The 27,859-nt window shown below is 48.4% G+C and overlaps 1 protein-coding gene across 2 annotated transcripts in view; it reads right to left on the bottom strand.

Moving 5' to 3' along the window:
* SLC8A3 (solute carrier family 8 member A3) overlaps positions 1-27,859 on the bottom strand; it is a 117,586-nt gene that overhangs the window by 15,812 nt on the left and 73,915 nt on the right. For both annotated transcript variants that reach the window (XM_044230973.1, XM_044230974.1), the window contains exon 2: positions 244-347. In XM_044230973.1, the coding sequence (XP_044086908.1) occupies positions 244-347 (104 nt within the window). The remainder of the gene's footprint in view (positions 1-243; positions 348-27,859) is intronic.

The following is a 27,859-nucleotide window of genomic DNA, read 5'->3' as shown; positions in this document are numbered from 1 at the left end:
CCGAGATGACACCGAAACAGGGTGAGAGCGAGAATACAGGAGGGAAAAGAATAAAAAAGTCCGTTGGTCAAAAAGAGGAAAAAGGAAAAGGGAAGAAAATGGTGAGGGGTGGGGGCAGGGAGGAAAAAAAACAGAGTTGCTTTTTGTGGCTGTTGCTTTTCAGTTTCAATTTTTTTCCTTTCTTTTTGTTTTTGTTGTTTTATTTTGTTTTGTTTTGTTTTGTTTTTTAAAAGAATCTCACACCTGATATTCCACGTTCCATCCATTTCGGTTCACCAAGGACAATGAAGAAATTCTCTTGCCTTTCGTATTCCTCCTCATCTACTATTTTAACCCTTATGGTTTTCCTGTAGGGACAACAAGAGAGAGAGGGTGTCGACTGGGTCGGTAGATTGGTTGGTCATTTGGAGCACAGCCTTTAAAATCATTCCCCATCACTCCTGGCACATGCAGCCCAGTCCCGCCGTGGCGGCATCCAGTAGGACTACGGTGGATTGTATTTTTCTCATATAAATAAACAGTCTCAGCTTTTCTTGTCTCCTTGGTCGTAGTTTGCTTATGGGTGTGAAGGAAAGGGAGCCGGGAGGCAAGGAAAAGTGGGCAAGGGAAGGGTTCCTGGAGGACAGGAGGGAAAGGGGAAGGGCAAGGGGGGGTGTTGGTGGGGGGGGGGAGTCAGTTTAGATCCTGCTGATGGTTAGTAAGAAGTCAGCTGGGCAGCACATTCCACGGGGTGTCACATGGTAACTGGCATTTCCTCGGGAAGCAGGTAGACTACTGACCCATTGGGAACGATCCAGGGCCCTTCACCAACAGGAGATATACCAATAGTACCGAGCCAGGGGCTCGTTTTCCCTCCCTGTGTCTATACTCACTTCTTATGTGAGCCTCTTAAAGAAAACTTCAAAAGTATTTATGAGGGAGAGAAACAAAAGAGAGAGAGAGAGGAGAGAAAGGAAGGCAGAATTCTAATATCTTTGTCATTCTTGATCTTAGGGCTCCAGTAGTGGGAACTGAAATGAGTATGTATTAACCATCATGTGATACAGGACTCCTTTAATATTTACCGCTGAAGCACTCCTAGGAAAATGTAAAGAAAATGATATGTCATCAAATTCTAAATCACCTCTGTACTTCTATCGTATAGCGCTGATAAGTCCCAAGGCTGGTTTCCTTAAATGCTGATTATCTGAGGCCTGGGGAAAGTGGTGAAGGAGGTTTCCCCAGGCTCCAGATAATCATTTCTCGACATCTCAACAGAGCATAGTGTCGTTTAGAAACAAATCACCGAGCGAAGCCAAGTTTCTTTGAAAATCGCTCCCCTCAAGAGACTCGCATGAGGCTGGTTCAGGCCAGCTGTCCTTGGAGAAGTTGCGCTCCCCATCTTGGTCCTTCCTGGATCCACAGTGGGGTTCGCACGTCCCAGTAGCGAGCCATGATTGTTATTTTCTGCTTGCTCTGTCTTTGGTCTGGGACCCAAATGCTCTCTAAAGGGCAAAGAGGTACTAACAAACAATAACCTAAAATGTCTCGTCAGAGCCTCTGAGGTTCCTCTTTCCTTCTGAAGACATGCTCCGCTTTGCTGTCTGTAAAATGGTAGACTGATCTGAGGGGGTTTGCTGGCCATAAGGTTTGCTGTGCACTTGTGTTTTGTGTGTGTGTTTCACAAGTACACTCTAGGTCACCCTTTTCGGTGCTATTTTTGGACAGCTTTACATACCTTGCTCAGTAGACAAAAGACAAAGCTAAATGACTGATAAGAAGATTTTCTAGAAACTTCTCTCTAAGCCCTAGATATGGGAACCTGGGGCTACCTAGGAGTTGTGAGCCTGGCAGCTTTTCCCTTGCAGGGACTCTGCTGTGGGTTAGGAGTGGGTGCTCTTGGACCAAGGGCCTTGCTGGAGGAATATGAACTGGAGGGAAGGAAAGTTGTCCCCAAATACTGGCGGCTCCCCTTGACCCAGATGGTCTGTCCAGAAGAGGATGTTCTGACTTGCCTATGGGAAGTCTGGGGTGTGTGCGGTCATTTAAGTTGAAGGCAAAGGCTTCATCTACTCTGAGAAATACTGTGATCTTGTGGGAAAGCTTCCACTCAAGCCGTAATTCCCAGCCCCCCATTCTAAGTCTCTGCTACCACACTTAGATGTTCTCTGCAGGGAAAACGAGAGAGAGAGAGAGAGAGGAGAGAAAGGAAGGCAGGTCTGCAACCTTGACCTCAAACTAAAACCTATACTTTCAGCTCAATCAAGGTCAGGAGGGAAACACACCTTGATAGCAGGAGTATGGCAGAAAAAATGGCTCTTAAGGCCTGCTCTGAGGAATAGCATGAACCATAAATAGAACCCAAATCCAAATATACTGACTGCCAATGTCTGCAGACTCTAAGCTTAGCCCCGAGAATAGCGGTCCATGGGAATCTGTGCTGAGCACGGAGGCCAGTTTCCCAGCACTGCCCTCCCACCTGGCGCCGTGTTGTGTGGTCTTTCTCTTTCCCGTATAGAAAGCCATCCAGGAGAAGCAGAGAGCCCCATATATGATACTCCGGGCTCTGGCTCTCTCTCTCTCTCTCTCCCCCACACTGTGTTTTTCCCATACCCATTTCTCCATCTCACAAAAATTACTGTTGACTTCTGAACATCCCTCTTACGGATACCATGTGACAGGCTGACAGGTGTTAGGGCAGTGCTGGGATCAGAGACAGGAGAGGGAGAGGTGCAAAGAAAGGAAATGAGAGAACAAGAAAGAAAACAAGGGGACGTGGACTTAGAGAGGCAGAAGAAAGGGAGAATAGAAGACAAACAGACTGGGGAAAGAAAGAACCAGAAGAGGAGAGGAGAGGAGAGAACGTTAATGTTAGTGTGGAGGACAGGGTACTACACCTTTCTGAAAACTCATATCCACCATGCGGGGGCCCATCATCTCAATGAAGTAATTCTTGTTTTTCTCATACGCCTCATCATCAATTACCTGGATGTGAATTGTTTTGCTGTGGATGGAAAAATAAGTATCATAAGCAAGGAGCAGATTGGGGTGGCAGCAAGCCAGCTGGGAGAAGGAACAGGAAGAGAAGGAAACAGTAAAAAGATCCAGAAAGGTCAAAGTGTGTCCCCACGGGGGCACCGAGGGGAGGGGCTGCCCCAGGCCCCCTTCCAGGCTCCCTGGGCTCCTCTTAGGCTTCGTGGGGCTTTGTGGCATGGTCAGACTCAAAGGCTGGAAAGTCAAAGGTTCTGGGTTCTAATCTTCGATACGCCACGTGACCTTGGACAAATAATGTAACTCATACAGAAACAGGTTAAATAATGCTTACACCATCCCAGGGCCGTTGAGCAATGAAATAATATAAGCATAATGGTCCCGTCATTTAGGTCCTCCGTGATGTTCACCTCCTTGTCCTTCTCGCTCTGGGGACAGGGAGAATTTTTTGACTTTCGAAATCAGCTGGTATTGGTCTGAAAGGCATATGTTATAGAAAGGACGCGGATGGGGGGCCTGTTGGCCTGTGGGAGTCTTGCCTGGACACAGAAGGACTTTTTCTTCCCTTTCTCGGTGGCAGGGATTACCATGGGGAAGCCAGGAGGGCGAGGCGGCTCAAGTCACACATTCTGGAACTCACAGCAGGCTTCAAAAGCTTGTAAGCTACCTCCAAATGAGGCCTGCAGCCTCAGCGGGGGCAAGAACCGGATTACGTGAACTCTAGGGTGCTCTGAGCCCCAGTTACCTTACAAATCCTATAGTGACCTTGCGATTAGCACAATTATACTATTTTTATGTTAAAAGGTTCTGAACAGGGGCACCTGGGTTGCTCAGTGGGTTAAAGCCTCTGCCTTCAGCTCAGGTCATGATCCCAGGGTCCTGGGATCGAGCCCCACATCAGGCTCTCTGCTCTGCGAGGAGCATGCTTCCCCCTCTCTGCCTGCCTCTCTGCCTACTTGTGATCTCTGTATGTTAAATAAATTAAAAAAAAAATCTTTAAAAGGTGCTAAACAATGAAAAACACAAACCAATTTTTGTAGTCCTGATTTCCATTTTCCTTCCTTCCTTCCTTCCTTCCTTCCTTCCTTCCTTCCTATTACTAGGAGCTTTAAAAACAAGGATGGACCTGGGCCTCCCCCAACCTTTGCTTAATAATGGGGACATTCCAGCACCAGACTCCAGTTGAGGCTGGTCACAGAGGGTGTGGGACACTGCTGGAGGGGTGTGCCCAGAGCTGAGTCTCCCCTCAGCAGTGGGACGAAGGGACACATGCAGGAGCCCTGTCCAGCTGCCCATGGGGCGTGCTCCCTTGCAGACTTGAGGGAGCCACAGGCCTACCCTTTGTGGACCCTTTGTTGAGGAGGCTGAGGTCTTCTGCACCTCCCTTAAAAAAAAATATATATATATATATATACACACACACACACACACACACACACATACACACACACGTATATATGTTGTATATATATACACACACACACATACATAAAGTAGGACTATCTTTACATTCTGACTTGGAACAACCTCTCTGCTCGCCCAAGTTTTCCCACGTCCCCGTCGAGCGTGTTGGATGGTTACAGAGCTTCCTTTGTCCACGCTGCTGACCCTAGAGAACCAATGTGGGCCTGTGGCTCCCGAGGTGAATGAAGAGTGGTTACTAACACACCCTAGCTCCTGCCAGTCCATGGCTTCAAAATCGGAGACGCCAAACTGTCCTCACTTGCCGCACCCACTGCCATCGCAGCAAAAGCTGGCTCACCAACACGGTAAGCATGAGCGTTCAGCCTCTGACTTTGCTCCTTGAGAGCAGCGGTCCTGGTACTAGAGACTGAGGACCTAGGGTCAGACCCGGCCTCCACTTCTCACTAGCTGGGTGACCCCAGGGCAACCAGCTAAAGCTCTTCAAGTCTCATTTGTTATCTGAACACCTAATTCAGAGCGTTCTTAAATGAGATCATGCACGTGATGCACTTGGTGGGGACACCTTCCCTCATGAGCACTTAATAAATAACAACCATTATTACTAAGGGCAACAGGACCCTGATGTGGGGAGTTGAGGGTAGTATGGGAGGGACCCTTGCCATCTCCAGTCTTTAAGTCAGAAAATAAGGGGAGATCAACAGATAGAACGGGTGGCTCAAGATGGGGTACAGGCTGGAAACGGAAGTCAGGTCAAGAAAGGACTGGATAGGGGTGCCTGGGTGGCTCAGTGGGTTAAAGCCTCTGCCTTCAGCTCAGGTCATGTTCTCAGGGTTCTGGGATTGAGCCCCACATCAAGCCCCTCATCGGGCTCTCTGCTCAGCAGGGATCCTGGTCCCCCCTCTATCTGCCTGCCTCTCTGGCTACCTGTGATCTCTGCCTGTCAAATAAATAAATAAAATCTTAGCCAAAAAAAAAAAAAAAAAGAAAAGAAAGGACTGGATAGTGCAGGACGATCCATCCTAGATGGGTTAGCGGAGGGTCTGATAATGCTAAAGTGAGAGCACAGACAGCAACTCACATGGTTTTTCAAAATAGGCCTTGAGTCTCTGTCAGTGACAAGCTCTGGGCTGTACAGACCGCGTCTGGGGACCGTCTGTGACTTGTGCTTGTGACTTTTAGCGAATAGATGAAGAGAATAAGAGATGCCATCGATAACTCAGTGGAAGACAGGGAAACGAGGATGGACAGTAGTAGTGGCCTGAGGAACTGAGGTGGGCCTAGCGGACCCACTGGCCGGAGGAGTGCAGGAGACGGGGTATCTGACTCCCTCACTGGGATCAGTCATGGGGATGGCAATACCTCCATTTGGACCCTGCCTGGAGCTAGAGAAACCCTTTCTCTTCCAGCTCTTGAAAACCAAGTAAGTCCTCAATTCTGCTCAAGCCACAGATGAAGCCACAAGGACATTTAAATTAAGGGAGAGTCACCAGCCAGGTCTTGAGTTCTCTTTCCTAACTTGTTCTTCCTTATTTCAGTCAACAGCAACATGGTCTATCCAAACCTGGAAATCACCGCTGATTCTTCCCTTTTTCTCACTCTTTCCCCCAATACCACCCAACCCTAATGTAATTTGCTGCCATATTTCCCTCTGCTACTGAGATCACAGTCAATACACCATTGCCTCTCCTTTGGACTTCGTAATAACATTGTAAGAGATATTCCTGCCTTTGCCCCCTCCTTCAATTCCTTCCCCCCATAATGACACAGGGCTGTCTGTTAAAAACACAATCCAAGTCCCATCCCACCATTTATCCTTGGAATAAATGCAGAGTCCTTACCATGGCCTATAGGATCTTACATATCCCAGCTGCTGGTGACTTTGCTGACTCCATTCCCATTATTCTCCCCTTGCTCGGGAGTCCCACACACACTGGTCTTTCTTCCTATTCCTTAAATCAAGACCCTTTCCACTTGAGGCATCATCCTTGCTTGTTCTCTGTGCCTGGGTCTGTGCTATCCTCATTCTTTGGGTCTCCACATAAGCATCACCTTCTAGGAGAGGCCCTCCATGGGCACCTGACCTCCTTGTGTCTTTCTCCTGCTCATTGTCTCTACCCCCCCACCACGGGTCACCTTCCTCTATGTTCCGTCTGCTCATTCCCTTCAGTGTACCAATCACAGCCTGAAGACAAATGGCTGGTTTATTAACTTTCTTGTTTCTAGTCTGTCTGTCCACATTGGAATGTAAGCACAGGGAAACTGCCTCACTTGCCGCCACGGTCCTAGTGGCCAGCGTGGAGAAGGACCTTGACCATGACTTGCTGAAGGACTGAAGGTGAATTTCTGACATGTCTGAGAACACACCTGCCTTTTTGCAGCAAAAACTCATTAGGAACAACAGTAAAACATTGCTTTGAAGACTTTTCTGATATAATGCCCAAGGATTTCCATGGGACAAAGAGACCAGAAGCCCAGTGTCATCCAACTCTACTGTCATTGATGAGCCCACTCCACTCGTCTGTCCACAGGACCGCTCTCCAGCAACACCCTGGGACTGAATTCATGGGGCTTGGCTGGGGGCTTTGAACCATGCCAAGGCGAGGTGTTGACCTGCCCTGCTTCTCCTCCCAGCCTTCTGCTGAGGGAGGAACCAAACCCGGCAGCGCTCCCAAGCTGGAAGGGGTTACTGCTTGGAAAAGACGCTCCCAGGAGCTCTCCCACCAACAAGCCAGGAGGGATCAGGAAACCCGTTTCTGGTCTGCCTGCCTGGCCTCTCAGAACATTCCTTTGCACTGAGGACACCCAATTCCAAACCAGGCCTCTCATCCTTGGGACACTGCAAAGGGAAGGGTGCTCTTTAGCCACTGAGTTCCCTGAGGGTGAAAGAGAGTGAGGAAGCAGCATTTATTTGTAGAATGGATGACTACTACCCTGGAGGAGGGCCCTGTGGACTTGGCTTTACACGGGGAAAGGGATTTGCAATAAGATACACATTTACATTCTCAACACCATGAGAACTTCCTTATTTCATCCTTACTTCCCCCATCTAACATAGGAATTATTACGTGCACTTTAAAGATGAGAAAACAAATTCTCAGAGAGGCTAAGTCACTTGCCTGGAGTCAAACAGCTAGCACACAGTGCAGCTGGGATTTTAGCAAACGTCCCTTATGACTGCTACAGCTTATTTTATGCAAGCAGGAGGATAGACTCCGGACGCCATTCCTGAGCTGTGCCACATCGAGGAACCACAGAATTCTCCCATTTAAATGCAGGCAGCAGGGGAGAAATTCGGTTCCTAAGTGGCTCTGCCTGGGTACTGTGCTGGGAGTAGGAGGCTGGCTAACCCTTTGGCCCTCCTTTTCTAAAAGTAATCTCTAAGTAATCTCTAATTTAGCTGCTCTTCGGATTTCTATGAAATGACTCTTCCCCATCGAGAAGGGTTCTTTCTCATTGTTTCCAGGTGCTCCAGGCCTGCTCACAACTCACAAAGCTCCCTCCACCCAGGCCTGGAGGACCGCGGGCAGTGGACCAGTAAGCCTTTCTGTGGGAGCTTTCAGAAGTCTCATACTCTGTGTTGGGTTCTTGTAGTCTTCCTTATTAGGCACCAGCAGACCCCCCTCCCTTCCCCCAGGAGGTTTCTGGCCCCAATTCAGGGCAGAAAAGCCCCTCCCATCCCCAGCCACACCCAGACAGCCTGACCCTGGCGCTCCCCTGGCTCTTACCAAGGTCTAGGGGAGAGGTTCCTTGTCTCATGAAAATATTTAGGGTGCCCCCAAGTGATTCCCTCTTGAAAATAGATGTCCATAGGGTCCCCCAAAACAGTGCTTCTCAGACTCTGATGTGCATATGTCTGCCTCCTGGGGGATCTTGTTAAAATGCAGATTCCGATTCAGTGGATCTGGGGTGTGCCTGAGATCCTGCGTTCCTGACAAGCAGCCAGGAGGCACCCATGCTGCTGGTCTAGGGCTCAAGACTCCTTGGAGAGGTCTCTCTGATGCTATTAAAAACGGAGGGAAAATCAGACAGCGACTCAAACGCCAGCACCCGTCAGGGAGAAGGAGGCTGGAATGGAAGGGTAGCACTTCAGCCACAGGCTGGAGTTGGTAGATCCTTTAAGATGCTGTATTCTCGGGGGGACGTCAGAGTGCACCCAGAGTAGGGTGACTGGTACAGTGAAGGGTCTGCAAACCATGTTTCAAATCCATTTGCTAATATTTATATAGTGCTTACCCTGAGCCAGGCACTGCGCTACTCAAGCACTTCATGAACATTAAGTAATTTCATCCTTACAGCAAACCAGTGAGTCAGGAACCTGCCAGGCAAGGTGCTGTTCTCTCTGCAGGTATGAGCTCCCTGGAACCTTGCCATAACCAGTGAGGTAGGTACTGCTTTTGTCCCCAGTGTGTAGATGAGGAACCGGAAGCCCTGAAAAGTTAAGAGACTCATAGCTAAGTAAGTGGCAGAGTTGGGATGTGAACCCAGTGTGGCTTAAAGACCATGCTTCTAAGTGAGATCTGCAATGTGGACCCACAAGACAGGCGTCTGTTGCGGAAGACGACACCGCTCAGTGGTCCTGGGGCTGTCACAGATGCTGCTTCCAAAGCACTGTGGCCATTGGCAGGAAGGCAGACTTCTACTCGGCACAGACCATGACAACAATGAGATGAAGCGGCAGATAATGGAGTGGCTGCCCGGTTCCTGGTGGTATTAAAAAGCAGGATGATAAACATGAGTGAAAACGGCCATGGAGAGGATTCCTGCTTGCTGCACAGAGTCAGGTAGATGACCCGTAAAGGTCTACACCCAGTGAGGTACTGGTAGACCAGCTCTCTGGGGGGGCACAAAAAAAGGAACTCTGATTTAGGGTTTATGCCTTCCACAGCATAAATACCCACTCTAAGTCAATCTCAGGCAACTAAGTTTTTAATGACCATCTTGCAAAATTCCTAAACATTTAACCATCTGCTCTCATGAACTAGCAGGAGCCAGTTCCAGCACACCACGGACAGCGTCAGACTCTACTAAAAATGTTTAAGAGAGGTTAGGATGACAACAGGTGGTTCTGATTGATTCTGACCCTGGAATGATTTTGTCCATGCTAGTGTTTCCTCGAAATGGGCAACGATCTGATACAGTGAGGTGAATGTGTTTCTCCAAACAAGCCTTTGGGAAAAAGTCTCAAAGATTTGGCTGGTAAAAGGAACATGGGTAGGCAAGAGAGGACTTGGGCCCTTAAAAGCAGACAGTTTTCTTGGGCCCAAGAAGAAGAGGAAGCCAGAGACTTGAACCATGAGAGGGTCTCAACACACTGTTTCTGGCTTGAAGGTGAAGGCTGTCGTGTGAGCAGGAATGCAGGTGGCCTCTAGCAGCAGGCTGCTCCCTGAATGACAGATGGCAAGGACTGGGGCCTTCAGGCTTTAAGCCACAAGAAATTGGATTCTGCCAACCACCTGAATGAACTTGGAAACCGACATTTCCTCCTGGCTTCCCCATAGGAGCCCAATCCAGCCTTGATGTCAGCCTCGTTGAGACCCTGAACAGAGAACTTAATCACACCAGACCTGAACTTCAGAGCTACAGAACTGTGAGATGATAACTAGATATTGTGTTAAGCCTCAAAGTTTATGACAACTTGTTACACAGCAATAGACAACCAATATGGGAGGCTTGTTCATTTCACAAAGTCAGGAACTGAGCTAGATGATCTCTTGAAACTGTCTTGCTGTATCTATTTTATAATCATAATATTCTGTCCTGATGGCAGGGCCACTGCTAGGCTAGGTAGCACCTCTATGCAAAGTTGAGAACAGACACAGCCCTGGAGATGCAGAGCCTGGCAAGGACAGGGTGCTTTTCTCCAGCTTGCACAGCAACACATCAGGATGCTGGGCTTGGCATGGGGAGAACTGGCTGGAATGTTAGCTTTCCACTCAAGTGTCTTTATTCAGTGCACAACATGCACAACTGTAAGCAGCAGTCCTGCTTGGCAGACCCTTGTGTGATTCACTCACTATTCCATACACATGCCAGAACCAGCAGGAATATGGGATAGGCTGAGGCAGAGAGATGGATTTCACTGAAGAACTCTCTGCAACTCGGGGGGCGCAAGGAGGGGTGGTCAGGTGGGTGGGAGGATGAAGACGCAGGGAGGTACAAATTGGGAGGGAGGGGTGTTTGGGTGCATGTGAAGGAGCATGCACGTGATCTTTGCTGCTTTGGCATCTATTCTGGGCCCTTCTGATAAGCCCTCTACAGCCTGCAGCTTCTTCATAATTATGAGTACCTGTAGTCACAAAGATAGAGCTTCCTCTAAGCAAAATGTATGAACATTTTGTCTCCACTCTTAGTTAAGACCTGACTGCTGGGCCTGTCCATGGGCACACACCTGCACATGTTTGAGGACTTGGTGGTCATTCTGGAATGTCTGGGCTTGTACTGGGCACTGTAACTCATGATTGACTCATTTGCTCTCCCAAATATCCACTTTCCCAATGCCTGAAGAGCTTCTTACCCGTGGCTAAAGGGAAAAGTGCATCTCACATGACTGTATGATTACAGATCTAGTCTTCAGGATAGGGTCAGAGGCAAAGTGGTACCAAAACCCCCCAAAGGAGCCACTCACTCTGTCTCCCAAAGGTCAGGGCAAAGTGAGGGGATTTTTATTTCTTAGAAAATCAGTCTTCTAAAATAGGCATCCTTGGCACACCTGGGTAGCTCAGTTGGTTAAGTGTCTTCGATTCAGATCATGATCCCAGGGTCCTGGGATCAAGTCCCACATCAGGCTCTTTGCTCAGAAGGGTGCCTACTTCTGCCTCTGCCTGCTGTTCTCCCTGCTTGTGATTCTCTCTCTCTCTCTGACAAATAAAATCTTTATAGGCACCCTTCCTTTTGAAGGCTGTCATGATTTTCAGTTCAGCTCTACAAGGTAAAAAAAACATTTTAAATTACAGATTTTTATTCTCTCCATTCTTTCCTAGGATAAAGACTGAACCCTTCATCCCAGGAATTAGAAGCTCTCTGTAATGTCCGTCCGTCCATCCATCCATCCAACACCCATCTCTTCAACTTTATCTTTTCATGCTTGACCACAGAAAGTCTACACTTCAATTCTCATTATGCTCAAAACATGCCATACTTCTGCTCACCCTGGAGACTTTCCTTCTTTCCTCCCTCCTTCCCTCCCTCTCTCCCTTTCCTCCTACACCCATCACTCCATCAACCCACCCACTCATCCACCCATCCGTTCCTTCCTAATGATGATACCGCACCATGAAACTGCATAATACGTCATTTGCTAAGTATTTATGAAGCTCCTAATGCATGGCAGACATGATTCTCAAGCAAGACTTTCCTGTAGCGGGGAGGCAGATGAGCAATCAAATAATCACAGTCAGGTGTGGTCAGTGTGATGATAGAGGAAGAACAGAGCTGAGGAGGCATGTGGTCAAGAATAAAATCAGGGAAGCCTCACCAGAGGAAGGGGTATTTCAGCAGAGGCCTGAATGATGAGTCAAGTTGGTCTGGCCACAAGGAGAAGAAAGAGTCTTCCAGAGAGAGGGGATGCCCTGTGCGAAGTCTTCGTGGTGGAAAAAAAAATACATGGTGGCTTCAAGGTGATGAAATGAGTTCAGTTTGGCTAGAGCACCGAGAGAGGGGGGAGAGGGGGAACAGATGAGTCAGGAGAGAATGTAGGGTCAAGGACATAAAGGGCCCTATAAGCACTTGGGATAGTCTGCCCTCCTCTCTACCTGTCCAGGTGCCCCTTACTCCATTCAAATAGAACCTAGATACCACCTAGATCTGGAGGATGTTCCTACACATCCAGCCCATGATGGGTTCTGACTACTTCTGACTACTGCACTAATCCAGTCATCTACTGCCTGATGCAGTCCATACTGCCTTCACACATCATTATCTTGCCTCCTGAGCTAGGCTCTATTTCAAAGGCTCGGAATATGTCTTGCCCCTTCTCCTTCTTTGGTTCCTCTTCAGGGCTTACTAGATACATGGTCCATGATGCATCCATCCACCCATTCCTAACTTGTTAGAGTAGGCAGTTAGATAGACAGGAGCAGTCAGGGAGAGAGGAGGATAACAAAGGGACAGTTGCCAGGGACGGTTTCCACCCAGAGACCGCTCCATCTCCCTTAGACCAACCCTTTTTGCCGTTTAGCCCAGACTGATAAGCAGAAGATAGGACAACAGAGACAGCCCAGCTTTGGAACCTGTACACTTAAGAAAGACCTTATCTGCTAATAACCCCAAGGCTCTTATAATATCTCTGTAATACCATTTGCATTGCGGGTTGGTCCCCCCACCCCCACCCTGTGGGTTGTCTTAGAGGCTAGTGGGCAGATGACGACCATAAACTTGCACAAAAGGTTGGAGGGGAAGAAACCAAGACACGAAAAAAAAAAAAAAAAGAAACCAAGACACGTGCATGGGTGGAGCCATGGTAACAGGATGGGAGGGAGGAGACCAAATGAACCCCCAGAAAATAACAATGAGGAGCTCAGCATGCTGCCTCCCTCCTCTCCTCTTGCTCCTCTGTTTCTGGGGTGAGCTGTCTCCTTTTGCTAAACAAAAAAACCCTTTGCTACTTCCACTCTATCGCGTCCCTCTTTCCTTGGAGAAGACGAGGACCAAGGAATTACACAACTCACCACCCCGGTAACACACCCAGTCGTTACATATCGGAAGTATGTTCCTGCTCTCATGAAGCTTATAGTCCTATGATGGGAAAATGGACAGAAAAACATCCCTTTTGCTACTTCCCTTGGCTTGTGCGGAATTTCCATGCAAGCAGGGGGTCACAGTAAGCTCTAGGAAATGTATTATCTTAATACGGCGAATCAACACACTTGCCTCAGGTCGCTCCAACCCGTCTTGGTTTGAACAAAGCGGGAACCTCAAGGAAGCTTTTTCTCCCAGCCAACAATGCAATGGGAGAAGACCATTTCTCCCAGCCAACAATGCAAGGAGAGTGCTGTGTGTTTGTGAGTGTGTGCTCAGACACGTGGAAAATCAATGTGCTCATGCATTGTCTAATTACAACTTCTCTGCCGGGGCGACAGTGCTCTCTTTTCTTTAAGCTGGGATAGATTCCTCTCCCTCTTTGCTGCCTTGTGGTGGGAAGGGCTTCATATTACTGTAGTGTGGGTGTGAGTGGGGTTGATGGGGTGGAGTGAGGGCTGGGAAGCTCCACCCTAGGTTAACAGGAGAGTCTGGCCTTGAAAGTCCCACTTAGGGGTGCCAGGGTGGCTCAGTGGGTTAAGCCTCTGCCTCTGCCTCTGCCTCTGCTCGGGTCATGATCTCGGGGTCCTGGGATCGAGTCTCACATTGGGCTCTCTGCTCAGCAGGGAGCCTGCTTCCCCCCCTCTCTCTGCCTGCCTCTCTGCCTACTTGTGATCTCTGTCAAATAAATAAGTAAAATCTTAAAAAAAAAAAAAAAAGAAAGAAAGAAAGAAGGAAAGAAAGTCCCACTTATTCTCAAAGGAGCATCCAGTTTCCGATCCCCAGAGCAGTGGAATTGTACAGGGTTAGGCTCTACATGTGACTTGGTTATTTCTAGCCCTGTACAGCCCTCATGTTTGCTCTGCCTTTCCTTAACTGAGTGGGGTCTGGGAAAGGGAGCACGATTCACAGCTCCAATTCTTTCCCACTTGCTTCTAAGTCAAGAGGGGAAGTAAAACAAACCAACCTACCAATGGTCTGGGAACAAATGCCTGCTGTACCCTGAAGCTGATAAATTCCCTTCCTGGAAAAGCAATGAAAATTATCTACAAAATCATTTTATTTACCTGTGTGCTCCCAGCACCGAAGAGACCAAGTGGCTGGTTATCTGATTAATGGCTTTGGAGATGTTGAGTCTCTCTGTCTTGTTTTCCCTCTCCAGTGGGCATCTCTCTCTCTCTCTTTTTTTTCCCCCTCTTTAGATTTTCTTTATGTACTTGAGAGAGAGCAAGGGTGCGCACACAGGTTAGGGGAGGGGCAGAGGGAGAAGGGCGTCTCAAGCAGACTCTGGGCTGAGCCAGGAGCCTGACACAGGGCTACATCCCACAACCCCCAAGGCCATGACCTGAGCCAGATCAAGATCCGGATGCTCAAACGGCTGAGCCACCCAGGTGCCCCCAGGTATCTCATTTTCTAGAGTGACTGTGAGCCAAGCAGAAAGTGGAGAAGACCATATCGTATGGACATGAACTTCAGGTACAAGAAAAACCTGCTAATAATTAGGAAGCGAGAGGGACCAGCTCTTCCGGATTTGAGTCAAACATTATCGAGGCTCTGTACTGCCAACTTCATGCCCTGTCCATAAGAGCACGTATACGGCCTGTACTGCTGCTGGAAAATTTCTAGAAAGCCCAGTGAATAGCAAGTTCAGGCAAGAGTCCTGTCCCTGGGCTGGTTAGAGAAAATCCTTCAATTAGAGACTTAACTACATGGAAAACGTGCTTATTCTATAGATGTTTTCTTGACTGAATCAATCAGGGACTAAACGAAGGCAGAGCTTCCGTGTCACACAACGGCAATGGGCTCTGTTCTCCTGCCAGTCAACAGAAATGCTGCCCCCTGGGGTTGTGCGCAGAGCAGCAGCTCTGGATGAGAAAACAGCAGACGGGTCACTGTCAGCCATTGTCACCATCTGAGTGTATTGTGCTGTGGGCCCCAGCGGGGTTGTCAACAATTTCTACCTGCCAGACTCCTGCATGAACTGATTTCCAGTTCCTGCCTTCTTCTACCAGCCAAAGGGCAAATTCTTGTTTTGTACCACCTAGAGACAAAACGGGGGCCCAGGCTGTCCGCGGTTGGAGCAGACTGCCTAAATCTGAGCCCCATCTCAGCTGCAGCAGCGCGGAGCACTGTGTCCCCTCCAGTGTGACAACCTAGCTTACAGCGAGTTTCACAGGACCTGGTGACCTTGTCAGGAATGTAGTAGGCAAACTTCTTAGAGAACAGAGAGTCCAAAATTGGAAGCTGACATTTTCACAAGGGTGAGGGGCATACAAATCCTATTTGCCAGTGTTTAAAGCTCTGATATTCCGGGAACGGTCAGTGGAAGAGGCTGATGGGGAGCAGAGAGCAATGGGTCCAGAGATGGGACCGGGCTGAGGCAAGTGAGGAGTAGGTGCAAAATTTAAGGGTACACCAAAACGACCCAGTAGTCCACATCAGCCATATTTTACTGCGATATTTTTAAAAGTAAGAATTAATACAACAATCGTGATGAACGAAATACCACACATTAAAAATAAAGACAGGGCCCAAGGTTGACTCCCCTCACCCTAACCCTAATCAACTCTAGTGGCCATCCGGTGCCTTCTGGTGTGACAGAGAGAAGGTCAGGAAGCAAAAGACGGGAGTCTGGGCTCTGAGGCTTCATTCCCTGCCTTCCCCCTTGGTCCTCCCCTCTCTCTGAGCTTATGTAAGGGGGGCGGGAGGCCTTATTTCTCTCTTGGGATTTTTGTGGGTAATGGTATGACCAGAAAAACACAACCCTTGCTATGCAAACTGTGGGTCTCATTCAACTCAGTAACTGGGTGTGCGCACGAGAGAGAGAGAGAGAGAGAGAGAGAGAACGAACGAGCGTTCGCAAGCGCCATCAGTAAGGCTCCTGCTTCACTCTCCAGAGCTAACAACTTGAGCCTTCCAGGATGCCCGCCAACTTCCTGAGCCTCATAGAGTCAATCCCTCCCACACTGCTCTCCCTCACCTGTCCTCCCGCAGCTGAGGAAGCACCTGCCCTCTGGGACAGGCTGGATCTCGGCAATGCTCCCTATTTTTAGACAATAGGGAGGGACTGGGGGAGGGCGGGATGTCTTCTCCGAGAATATTGCCTCTGAACTGTGCTCTGGACAGATGGTGGCCAGCTCTCTGTGGCCCTCGTTTCTGCCTCCCTGACCTTGTCAGTTCTGGTCCACCTCTCCTCTCCGCCATGCCGCCCTAGTCAAACCATTGTCACATTAGGATGGGACCCTTGTGACAGCCACCCAACCCTTGCGACAGCCACCCAGCCCAGCTCCCCGCTTCCATCCCGCTTTCCCCGTTGCAGCCCATTTTTCTCTCTACAGTCAGAATAAACTTTTAAAAATTTGTTTTAAAAAATCATAACGTGCCACTTCCCTCCTGAAACCCTCAGTAAGTTCCCCTCATCCTTAAGAGTACAATTAAAATGGCATCATCTAGCCCAGGAGTTCTGAAACATTAGTACTCAAAATCACCCAAGGGCTCCAATCCCCAGAGCTTCCTGCTTCCGAAGGTCTGGGTGGGGCCTGGGAATTTGCATTTCAAAGAGGTTTCCAGGCAACTAACTGCTGGGTTTGGGGGTGCTCCAAAACCACCCAGAGAACCTGATGCCGCCCACAAAAACTCAGCTGGGATTCCCCACCCCTCTCACCTTCTGTCCTCCCCTCTTTGCTTTCTATTTCCTCAAATCCATCAACCTCATTCCTGTCTTGGGTCCTTTGCCAAAGCAGTTTCCTTTGTCTGGATCTTTCCGCCTCCAGATACTCTTAGGACCGGGTCCTTTTAAAATGTCTCAGCGTGCATGTTACTTCCCTGTGCACTCCCTAGGACTGGACTCCAGCTACTCTCCACCAAACCGCTCCGGTTTGTTCTGTCTTTCTTGTTTATCCGCGCATGGTCTGTTTTTCCCCCAATCTAATACAAGCTCGGTGAGGGCGGAAACTGGGGCTATCGCATTTACCAGCACCGGAACTCTCTCTGGCACAGAGATGGTACCACTACGTTTGTTCAGGGAACGAATGAATAGTACTAAGGGGGGGAACCGGAATTCGAGCCAGGGACGGACTGCAGAGCCAGCCTTCCAGTGGTCCGAGGGCTGTGGCAGAGATGTGGCTGGTCTCCGTGACTCCATTCTTACCCACACAACTCGACTCCCTTTAGAGTCCCGTTACTGGGCTACTCTCTCCTTCCTTCTTTCCTTCTTTCTTTCTTTCTTCCTTTCTTTCTTTCTTTCCTTTTTAGGGGCAGGGAGGGGCAGAGTGAGAGGGAAAGAGAATCTCAGTGCACAGCTGACATGGAGTTCATCTCAAGACCCTGAGATCATGACCTGATCAAAAATCAAGAGTTAGGGGGCACCTGGGTGGCTCAGTGGGTTAAGGCCTCTGCTTTCGGCTCAGGTCATGGTCCCAGGGTTCTGGGATCGAGTCCCGCATCGGGTTCTCTGCTCAGCAGGGAGCCTGCTTCCCTTCCTCTCTCTGCCTGCCTCTCTGCCTACTTGTGATCTATCTGTCAAATAAATAAATAAAATATTAAAAAAAAAAATCAAGAGTTAGATGCTTCCCCAACTGAGCCACCCAATTGCCCCTGGGCTGCTTTTATGAAAAGGTCACTTGAATCCCTCTCCTTTCCCTTCCCAAACAAGTCTAAGCTCCCTTCCCTGGTCCTCGACACATGCACGAAAGGAGTCACCTTGCCTGGAACCTGGCTCTGCTGTCACTTCAATACTCCACTCATGGCTTCATTGCTGTGTATTTTCCATGGTTCCTTCTGGTGACGGACTCCATGAAAATCATTAGTCACTCTGTCATTAGTGGTTCAGAGCATGGGCCCTATGGCCCGATATATCTGGACTCAGGGTGTAAGAGTTTAAGGACTCGCAGCAAGTTACTTCCTCTCTATGAGTCTCAGTTTCCTTCTCTGAAATGGGTGTGATACTAAAACCTACCACAGAAGGTTTTTGAAAGGATTGAGACAAAGAAGTAAAACTCGGAGCATGGGAAGTGGCATGTAGTAAGCAGTCCAAAATATCACTTAATGTGGTCATGGTCTGTTGTTTAAGCCAGAGCCACCAGGAAAAGGATTCCTTCTTCCCTAGTCTCCAGGATCAGGTCAGAAGAGGGCAACACGGTTGGGAGTTGGGCAAGGGCTGGTGTGGGACCAGGCAGGGCATTTTCTGAGCTCCGTGGTTGGCCCGAGGAATGGTTCAAGACGAGGGGTTTGCCTGGAGAGGGCTCACATCTCCTCAGCACCCCTGCTCATTTCCCAGTTCTGCATAGGGACCTTAGGAAGTCTTAGGAAGTCGCTCCGCTGATGGAGATGGTCCTTCCGTAGCACCTGCTGCCCCAGTGCAAGTGCCTGCCTTTCGGGGGGCCATCGTCCCTACTATCCAACACTGCTCTTGGCTTTCTCCTGAGGCAGGAGCGCACAGCGTGGCCGGTGAGGCTGCTCATGTGCCTATTTTCATCCCATCCCATCTTTCGCGAAGAGACACCCTCAAGGATCCTGTCTTATCGCCATGGAGGTTTGTGTGGAGGAAGCAATGGTACCAAGAGTTGTACTGAAGACTTCTTGGCCTCAGCAAAGGGCTCCACAAGAGGTCAACGAAGTGGAGGCAGCATGTGAATTCACTGCCCACGGAGCCTGATCCTGGCTGTTCTCCTTGACAGACAATCCCCCCACCTCCGCGCCCTTTTCTCAACCAACTGAGCCACCCAGGCGTCCTCCGCGCCCTTTTCTTTTACCAGAGATGCAAGAGTCTGACTTTGTAGTCCTAATCAGTGCCCGTGGCTCAGGTTCCTTTTCCACCCTGTACCCACGTCAATGACTTCTGACCCTGCTCTCTCCCTCCATGGGCCTGACTGGGGGGGGGGGTTGGGGGGGGTGGCCTAACTGGCTTTCAGTGCAAGTGAGTCTGTTTCTCTTCCATTACAACTGTCTTCCTCCAACTGCCACCTCTCAACCCTTCCTGGGGCCAGAAGGTCTGTAGTCAATACTCATTTCCAGCGCAACACGCGCACACTTCTGCCCTTGTGGTGGAGAGCCTGTGTTCACAGAGAGGTGAGGGCCCGCTGACGGGAGCCAGCCCACAGCCCCTCTGGAACCCTCAGTTAAAGACATGTTTGTATCTACTGCACATCTGCGGGCTGATGTCTTCCCCATGACGTTCAGGGCATGCCCACAGCCAGGCAGAGCTGTGCACCTGGAACAGAAGGCGGTGACACTCCGGGTGGGAAAAGAAAACACAATGACAGTGACAGTCATATAATGCGCTGAAAATTCTACATCTGCCTGGAGGGCCTTTAATCAAGGATTTTGAAGCACATTCTCCAGACCTTGCCCATTCATCTACCCCACATCCCTGGGAAAGAGCCAGCAGGTAGGGAGCCGAGCACTATAAATAGAGTACTGTATCATTATCTTTGATGCGAACACTATGTATTTAGACAGCATTTCTCTGAAGAGCTAAAGGGCTCCACACACATTATATTATCTAATTCTAACTCATTCATACAGCAGCCCCCAGATTGGCTGCCTTGTAGGTAGTTTGCTAAGGCTTTGGATCCACAGAAATTCACTCTGATGCTTTCTCCCTCCTGTCCTGCCCCTGCCTAATTCACAGACACTTTCCCAGGGCCGCTCCCACGAGCCCTCAGGAGCCAATACCATAGCCTGACTCACCCTGTCTACACACCACACACTCTGTTTCACGCTGGCGATACTAAGCGCTGGAGGAAGAAGACGTGATTCATTTCCTTGCTGTCAGTTTTCATCTGGACCTAGTTTGTTGTGTTTTGAAAGCGTGGTTTATGTGGACTTCGTGATTATAGTGAAGACACGAGGCAGGGAATGGGTCTGCTGGGTGCGCTGACCACACAGGCCCATGGTGAAGGCCAAGCTACCATGGTCAAGGCCGAGGACAGCTGCCTTGTTCACCTTGAAAATGCACACCACCTTTAAAATTGATCAAGTTGGGGCGCCTGGGTGGCTCAGTGGGTTAAGCCTCTGTCTTCAGCTCAGGTCATGATCTCAGGGTCCTGGGATCGAGCCCCACATAGGACTCTCTGCTCAGTGGGGAGACTGCTTCTTCTTCTCCCTTTGCCTGCCTCTCTGCCTACTTGTGATCTCTCTCTCTTTGTCAAATAAATAAAATCTTAAAAAAATTTTTTTAATTGATTAAGTGGATTTTGTTCACTTGTAAGAGCTTCTGTGTTTCCCTTCCACTGATACCATCAGGGAGGCAATGTTCTTCTGTTAGGTACTTATTGTCCCCATCACAGTTGTAAAGAAGCAATCAAGTGTGTAATTATTTCCTCATTCGTCTCCCCCACCCCCACAACTCTAAGCTCCAGGAGGGCTGGGGCTGTCCTTGTTTTAATTGTGTCCCTATCCCTGATGTTGAGCCCATGTCCGGTGCATAATAAAAATATTTGTGGAATGACTGAATGAGGGAATGAGTGATGGTGTGAGTCACAGTGAGCCTACTCTGGTTTATGGCTTCTAATCAGGCTCTTTGTTGTACCCGTTTAAGTTCCATTTTAGGGCATGACAAAGGCCTCCACTCCCACTCTGTGCCATGCACCTAGAAAATACTGTCTCACCAACACTCCCTCTTGCTCCCTTCAGCCCTCAAGGAACACCTAGGGGCTGCTCGGGTCGAAGCCATATACCTTCCCTCTCCTCCCAGTTTCCATCACACCGAGTCTAAGCCCATCCAATAGTTCAGTGGAGCTCTGCCCTCAGCGTGGTTCTGTGACCTGCTCCAACAGTGCGGCATCCCCAGCAAGGTCTCGCGCCTGCGTCTGCATATGTGATATGGTGGGGAAAACACATAGACTCTGGGGTCGCAGACTCTCGAGTTCAAGTCTTAGCGCTAATGCTTGCAGCTGTGTGACCTTGGCCAACTTCCTAAGCTCTTTGAGCTTCTATGTCTTCAGCAGTAACATGGAGATAATAGCATCCACATCGGGTTGTGTGTAGCCTAGATGAAAAGACACAGGCAGCAGGCTCAGTAAATCACCATTCCCTGCCCTTCTCTTCTATCCTCGACCCTTCCTTTGACTCATCCTCCCTCCTGGCTGCCACTCATCCTTTGGATGCTTCTAGCTGTCAACCCCTAGGTTTTAGGCTCCATGCGGGAAGTGTTGAGACTCGGACTATATTTAGATGCCTTAGCTCTTTTATCTTTTACACCACTGTGTTGCTATGGTGATGGTGGAGAGGGAAAGGGGAGGACAGCCTGAAAGGAAAGATGGAGCTCGGCCATGAAGATGGGTGGATCTGGCTGGGGACTGGTTCCAGGGAGCTGGCGCTCTCCAAGAACGCTTACCTGTGCATCCCATCATCAGGAGGTGACCCAAGGAGATAGGAGGAGGCAATGCCCAGGAAAAGTTCTTATGAAAAGGGGAGATAAAGAAGAATGACTGTTGAAAATTTTTCATTATGCTGCCCAGCCACAGCCTTAGCTTCTGGAGCCTTCCTCGAATGGTTTATCAATCAAGGTTGGCAACTTGCCCAAGTCACGCAGCTGGTAAATGGCAGAGCAGGGATTTGAACACAGGCCACCTGGACTCCTAATCCAATGCTCTCTCCATACCAATGGCTATGAAAAACCATTTTTTAAAGCTGAAGAAAATTTGTGTGAAGAAGGAAGCCTACAGTGAGGTATAACCAAGCATAGCAGGCAAAATCAGAGATGCTCTAGTTGAAGCGGAGGGTCCCTCTTGGACAACCTCTCCTTCCAGCCTCACACACAGTGAGAGAGAGGTTTAGGGAGTCCCCTCCAAGTGTAGTTGTGGGCGTCCCCATATTACAGACATCTGGCATAACCGTAAAAGTGCAGCTTCCCAGGTCTTAATCCCAGATTCTGATTCAGTAGATCCCAGGAGATTCTGATAAACACTAATTTAACAGGAGGCAAATTAGCAAACTCTTGAGTCAAAAAATTGGGAGAAGGGACAAAGATCATGGAATGATCTTTCTCTTTTCCTATTTGATTCCTCAAGCTCATTTATAGCAGCGTAAGGGCAGGCATCTCAAAACAATCAGGCTGGACTGTTCTTTGGTTTCCAACTGCCTTCTGGGCCTCCGCCAGTTGCTAGGCTCTGGGTTCTAGCCTACGGACTGGTCATCAGGGTCCAGATGAAATCGTAGCCATTGTCTGATCCTGGTGAGGTCATTTTTGTGCCTAACAGAGCAGATATACATGCAAGGAAGCTCTGGGTAAGGGTTCAGGGAATGGATACCATACTCAACAACATACAAGGAATGTTTATCAGGTGAAAAGTCCCAAAGGAGCATGTGAGATTTGGACTGAAAATAGTCTTACTGACCAAGTGCAAAGTCTGGAAAAATATACAGGGGCAGGAAAGCCCACTCATTGATTTCCCATCATTGAAGGGTTTGGGAGAACTATATGACAAAGCAAGGAAGTCCTGATGATGCAGTTGAAGGAGGCAGTCGAGATTAAACTGAAGTTTTTATCTCCCCTATATGCTGAAAACCTAATGATGTCCCCCTCCTCTATAAGCAAGAGCTTCCTCTGGGCCACATACTGTGCTTTAAACAAATACCTCATTTAATCCCTCCCAGTATCCCAGATACTATTAGAATTCCTAGCTTGCAGGTAAGGAAACTGAAACTATTAGAAGTTAGATAATTCTGCCCAAGTTAACTCAGCTAGTAAGAGAGAGAACCAGGATTTGATCCCAATTAATGGTCTGATGCTAAGGCCTATGTATATTCTTATCCAAAATGAATCCATAAAATAAGTGTATGAAGTCCAATTGAGTTCTCATGATGAAGGTTTTTTCAATCTCAAATTATTTCCCCCAATTTTGGGGGAGATGATCCCTACTTAGCTGATGTTTTGGGATAATCTAGTACTAGGTAAGTGTAGGAATATCGCCAAGAAAATTATTTACCCAGTTTTTTCCATTTCTGCTTCCTGATCTTTCAGCAGATTGCATTTTTTTATTTATATTTTTAAAGATTTTATTTATTTATTTGACAGACAGAGATCACAAGTAGGCAGAGAGGCAGGCAGAGAGAGAGAGAGGGAAGCAGGCTCCCTGCTGAGCAGAGAGCCCGATGCGGGGCTCGATCCCAGGACCCTGAGATCATGACCTGAGCCGAAGGCAGAGGCTTTAACCCACTGAGCCACTCAGGCGCCCCAGCAGATTGCATTTTTGAAGTGTTTTTAAAAACAGATTTTAGAAGCCCCCAACAACAGAGGACCATAATACATTCATTCTGTAAGTCCTGCCTCTGAGGCACAGCCACGGTCCCATCTGCTCCAGAAACCTTCCCCAGTGACTTCCCCTGTGGGCCACTCTCTCTTCAAACCTGTCCCATTTCCAGTTTGTAGGAACCACTTGGCACCCAGTACCCACAACCTCTGTCTTCTCCCATCCTTGTTGTCCTGCGAGCTCCACGGGGGCATGGTCATGCTGTACATGTCTCTGTTTCTCCAGCACTTGGCCCAGTGAGGTTAACTTGAGCCACTGAGCAGTCACACAGGAACAGGAAGTTGAAACAAGGGAAATCAAAACTGGAGGAGGCCAAGGAATTGTCAGTACAAAGAGAGGTGAGCACAGACAGCATGAATTCACCAGCCTCCCATGCAACTGACTGGTTTCCACGGTGCCTTTTGGAAACTGACCTGGCGCCTCTCCCGGCATGTCTGTCCTGCAGATTCTGGCCACATAGGTATAGTTACTCATTTCCAAGATCCATCCCTCAGGCATGGAGCTCTCTGACTGAGACTTCTCTCTTGGTAGTCCTTTACTGCTTAGAAAATGCTCTTTCATGCATGACCAGTCAACAGTTTCCCAGTTGTCCTGTGGGGTAGGCAGGGTGATTGTCAGGGACCCCACTCTACTTACTGCCGAAAATGGAATTATGGGGTGAGTTTTGGCTCATTTCCTTTCTACCAAAGGAAACAAAATCCTATTGGAAAGGTGGCTGGCAATTAATCTGGAGTTTTGGAGTAGGAAGAGGAGAGGAGCCAAAACTAATGATAACACCAGACAGCAGACAACGGACCGTGTTTTCTATTCCTAGCTGCCTAGTACCAACTCCCAATACCTGAAGGATAGGGAGTGCCAGTAATTCCTTGCATGTACCCCAGGCACTTATATTTACAGCGACTTCATGTTCTCCTCACAACAACCTAGTGAAATCCACAGAGCTACAACCACTCTCATTTGATGGGTTCGGTAATCGAGACCTAGAGGAATGAAGGGCTTTACCCAAGGCCACACAGCTGGTAAATGGCACTGCTTGGCTTAGGCTCACATCTTCAGGTAACAAGGCCAAGGTCTTCCCCGTCCATACCTGAGCGTTCTGAAGGTAACAGAAGCAGTGTACTAAGATGGTCCACTTCGATGCACTGGGCATATTACTACAAAGGAAACAAGAGCAGAGATGTTGCTCTTAAACTGATCTGTGTTTGAGTCATAGTCCTGGCACTAATAACTGGATAACATTGGGAAAATCACCTTTCCAAGCCTCAATTTTCTCATCTGGGAGAGGACGGCAGGAGGGTTAAGGGAGACATCCTCCTGCGGGCTCAGTATCTATTCATGCCCTTATGATTGCTGACAGCAACACTGGCATTAATTGCTGAATCTGTTTTAATGAAATGATCCCGAATAAGATCGCATCATCTTGGTTATTTTCCGAGATGAGGATAGCATCCCACACACGTAGGCATCTTCTCTCTTTCACCAACTTCCCTATTCTGTTTCCTACAAGTGGCTGTAAAGTTACTTTTCAAGCATACCCTCCATTAAGAGTCGATTTGATGCTTGTTGCCAGCCTTCTTGGGCTGGAGGGTAGAAATCCTGCGGGTGGGTGGTTATCTTATCTTTTCACCCTGTTGGCCATTATTCAGCCAAGCTTAACACATTTCTGCCTTTTCATTTTCCCTCACCCTCTGTCTAGTCAAGTTTCTAAAGAAGCAGACTTGTCACTGAAGTCATCAGACAGAATACTTAGCATTTTCCTCACATGCACACACATTCAAAGTACTTTTCCATCTCTCTCCAGTGCTCAGTCTCCAGGGGGAATGCGGTGTCCAGGAGTGTGGCAATAAGAGAGAGGAACATGAAATATTTTCTCGAATGGCTAATGCGTAACTGGGACCCAGAAAATATTCACCGAGGAAGGCAAGAAATGGAGTTGGGGAGAGACATTACAGGCCTGCCTCAGGTCAGAAAACTGGATTGCAGGGTCTAAAGTGACTTTGGGCTCCAGATTTCTAGAATCCTGTTTCCTAAATGACATTTGAAATGTTTGAAATGGGAGACAAAGAGCGGTGGACGAGTCAGTACAGAATGGAGTAAGAAGACGCCTGGGGGGTGCTCATGTGCTTTATAAGGTAGATGATGGAAGGGAAGATGTAAGGGGGAGGAAGGTGGGGAGGAGTGAGTGCCCTCCTGGACTCCAGAAGCTCAATGTATTCATGCATGGCTACTGAGCATTTACGGGCAAAGCATGTGATAGGAGTTAGGGGCTGAAGGAGTTACCAACATGAGTAAGACATTGTTTTTTACCTCAAGGAGCCTGGTACAAAGTAGATTACAAACGTTGAGAAACAGTGACCTGGCTGTATTCACAGTGTACAGATTCCTGTCCATGGCCATTTTGCCTCGGCTCTCGTCTTGGGAGAGAGAGTGGATTGGCACTCCATTCGCCTTCACGAAATGAACCATACAACACATACACAAAACCATATAGTAGTAATAATAATAATAATAATAAAACACATAAGCAGATCATTATCTTCTCTTTCCTGCCTCCTTAGGCTTTCTTTAGTGCTGACACTGAAGACGAAACGTTGACCTGATTTCTCCTGCGTAACAGTGTTTGCAGTTGGTGTTGGTGACTGGTTAGTGTGATGTCCCCGAGGCCCTTCTCTCACCTTTCACCTGCCTAGCTCCCCTCCCGCACTGGCCCACATGGACCACATCCCTATAATATGCCCACTACTGTGTCTGGCACCCAGTTGGGCATCATAACAGAGATGGCAAGCTACACAGAGATAAATAAAATCAGTTTGCCTACTCTTTGAGAATTCACCGTCCAGTGGGGAAGGTAGATGTGTGAGCAGATCTTTATGCTGTCAGCTCAAACTGACTTACACACCTGGGAAGGACTTTGAAGTTCCTGTAGGTCTCAAGCCACGCATCACCTCATGATTACGCCTCTTCCTCACGTACCATTCAGTAGGTTCCTGGGACTGTTTCAAGTGTCTTCCAGGTACTAACTTAGGGAATCTCCATCATCCAGCAGGGTAGAAACTATTATTTTATTCATTCTCCTCTTTTAGAGATGATAAAACTGAGGCACAGGGCACTTAAGTCACTTGCCTAAGGTCACATGGCTAATATACGAGAGAGCTAGAACTTGGACTGAGATAGCCGAGCTCCCCAGTCCCTTAACCACCACACTATACTGCTTTTCAAGTGAGATGATAAAAGTTGCTTTCCAGTGAGACAGAAGGAGATAGTGGCCTCTGTCATCTGTTATCACCTTCGGGTCTCTCTGGCTTCTTTTCAACCCACATTTATCGAGGGCTCCTTATGTGCCAACACCAGGCTGAGTGCCCTCAACACATCTCACTTACCCCTCATTACAACAGAATGAGGCAGGACTAGCACTCTGCCTTGTTATGGACTGAATGTTTGTGTGTCTCTGCCCCCCTCCCAAATTCTGGAGTTTCCAGAGCAGTAAGATGAGATTTTATAGTTCCCTTGGCTTAAGAGCAGCCACACCAAGCCCTCACTCTGGGAATGTGTTTGTATCCACATCTTGCTGAGAATGAATCAGAACGCAATACCCAGACCCCCCTTCTACACGGAGCCAGTGCCCAGCTTGGAGTGCGAGAGTCTCCCGTGGTTCCAAAAGGTCCTGAGTGGCTGGAGTCTGGGGGCTGCTGCTGTCACCTTCCACTGGTTCTCTTTCCCAAGACTAGAGCCAAGGCAAAATTGCCATGGACAGGAATCTGTACAGTGAGTATGGCCAGGTCTTCTTCTAGGTCACTGTTTCTCTATGTTCCACCTTCCAGGTGCATCCGCCTGCCCACTGTCCAATGCCTCACCACCTTCAATGGTTATTTAAGAAAACAGAAATTTCCCAAGGATCTCTAGCCACAAAACAAGTTGTTAAAGTCATTACAATTATCCAAAGGGAAAAAGAATTCAGGATCATTCTTATCTCCCAAATTCTGGAGTTTCCAGAACAGTAAGATAAGATTTTCTAATTCCCTAGAAACTTATCTTCTAGTTTCCTGGCCTAAGTCCAAGCTGGAGTATTATTAGGAGAACCATCATAAAAAATGAGACAAGGAAGACAGCTGAATGAAGAATAAGGAGGCGGCAGACAGGCAGATGGCGTTCTGAAGGAGGAACACCTTCCTTAGAAGGCTCTTGGGTTGCCGTGCGGCTCCCATTCATCTCCTGCGACTGCCTGGAACAAGGGCTGCTGATGTATGTTATCTATCGATGGCCCAGGAGTCCTATAAACACTGTCCATCAATAGCCACAGGGGTCTGTGTCCCACAGGCTCAGACACTTGCCACTCGACCTCATTTATCTTCACCCCTTTTTGTTATTGCTCGGCTGTAAAAAATATCTTGAGTGCTACAATCTCCTCTCTTTGCCGTCTGAAGCAGTTACTCTCTATCAAATACTCAATTCCATTTTCTGGATGTACAGAA

The sequence above is a fragment of the Neovison vison genome, chromosome 13, assembly GCF_020171115.1.
Source record: "Neovison vison isolate M4711 chromosome 13, ASM_NN_V1, whole genome shotgun sequence".
NCBI classification, from domain to species: domain Eukaryota; kingdom Metazoa; phylum Chordata; class Mammalia; order Carnivora; family Mustelidae; genus Neogale; species Neogale vison.
This window is presented reverse-complemented; position numbering and strand designations above follow the sequence as displayed.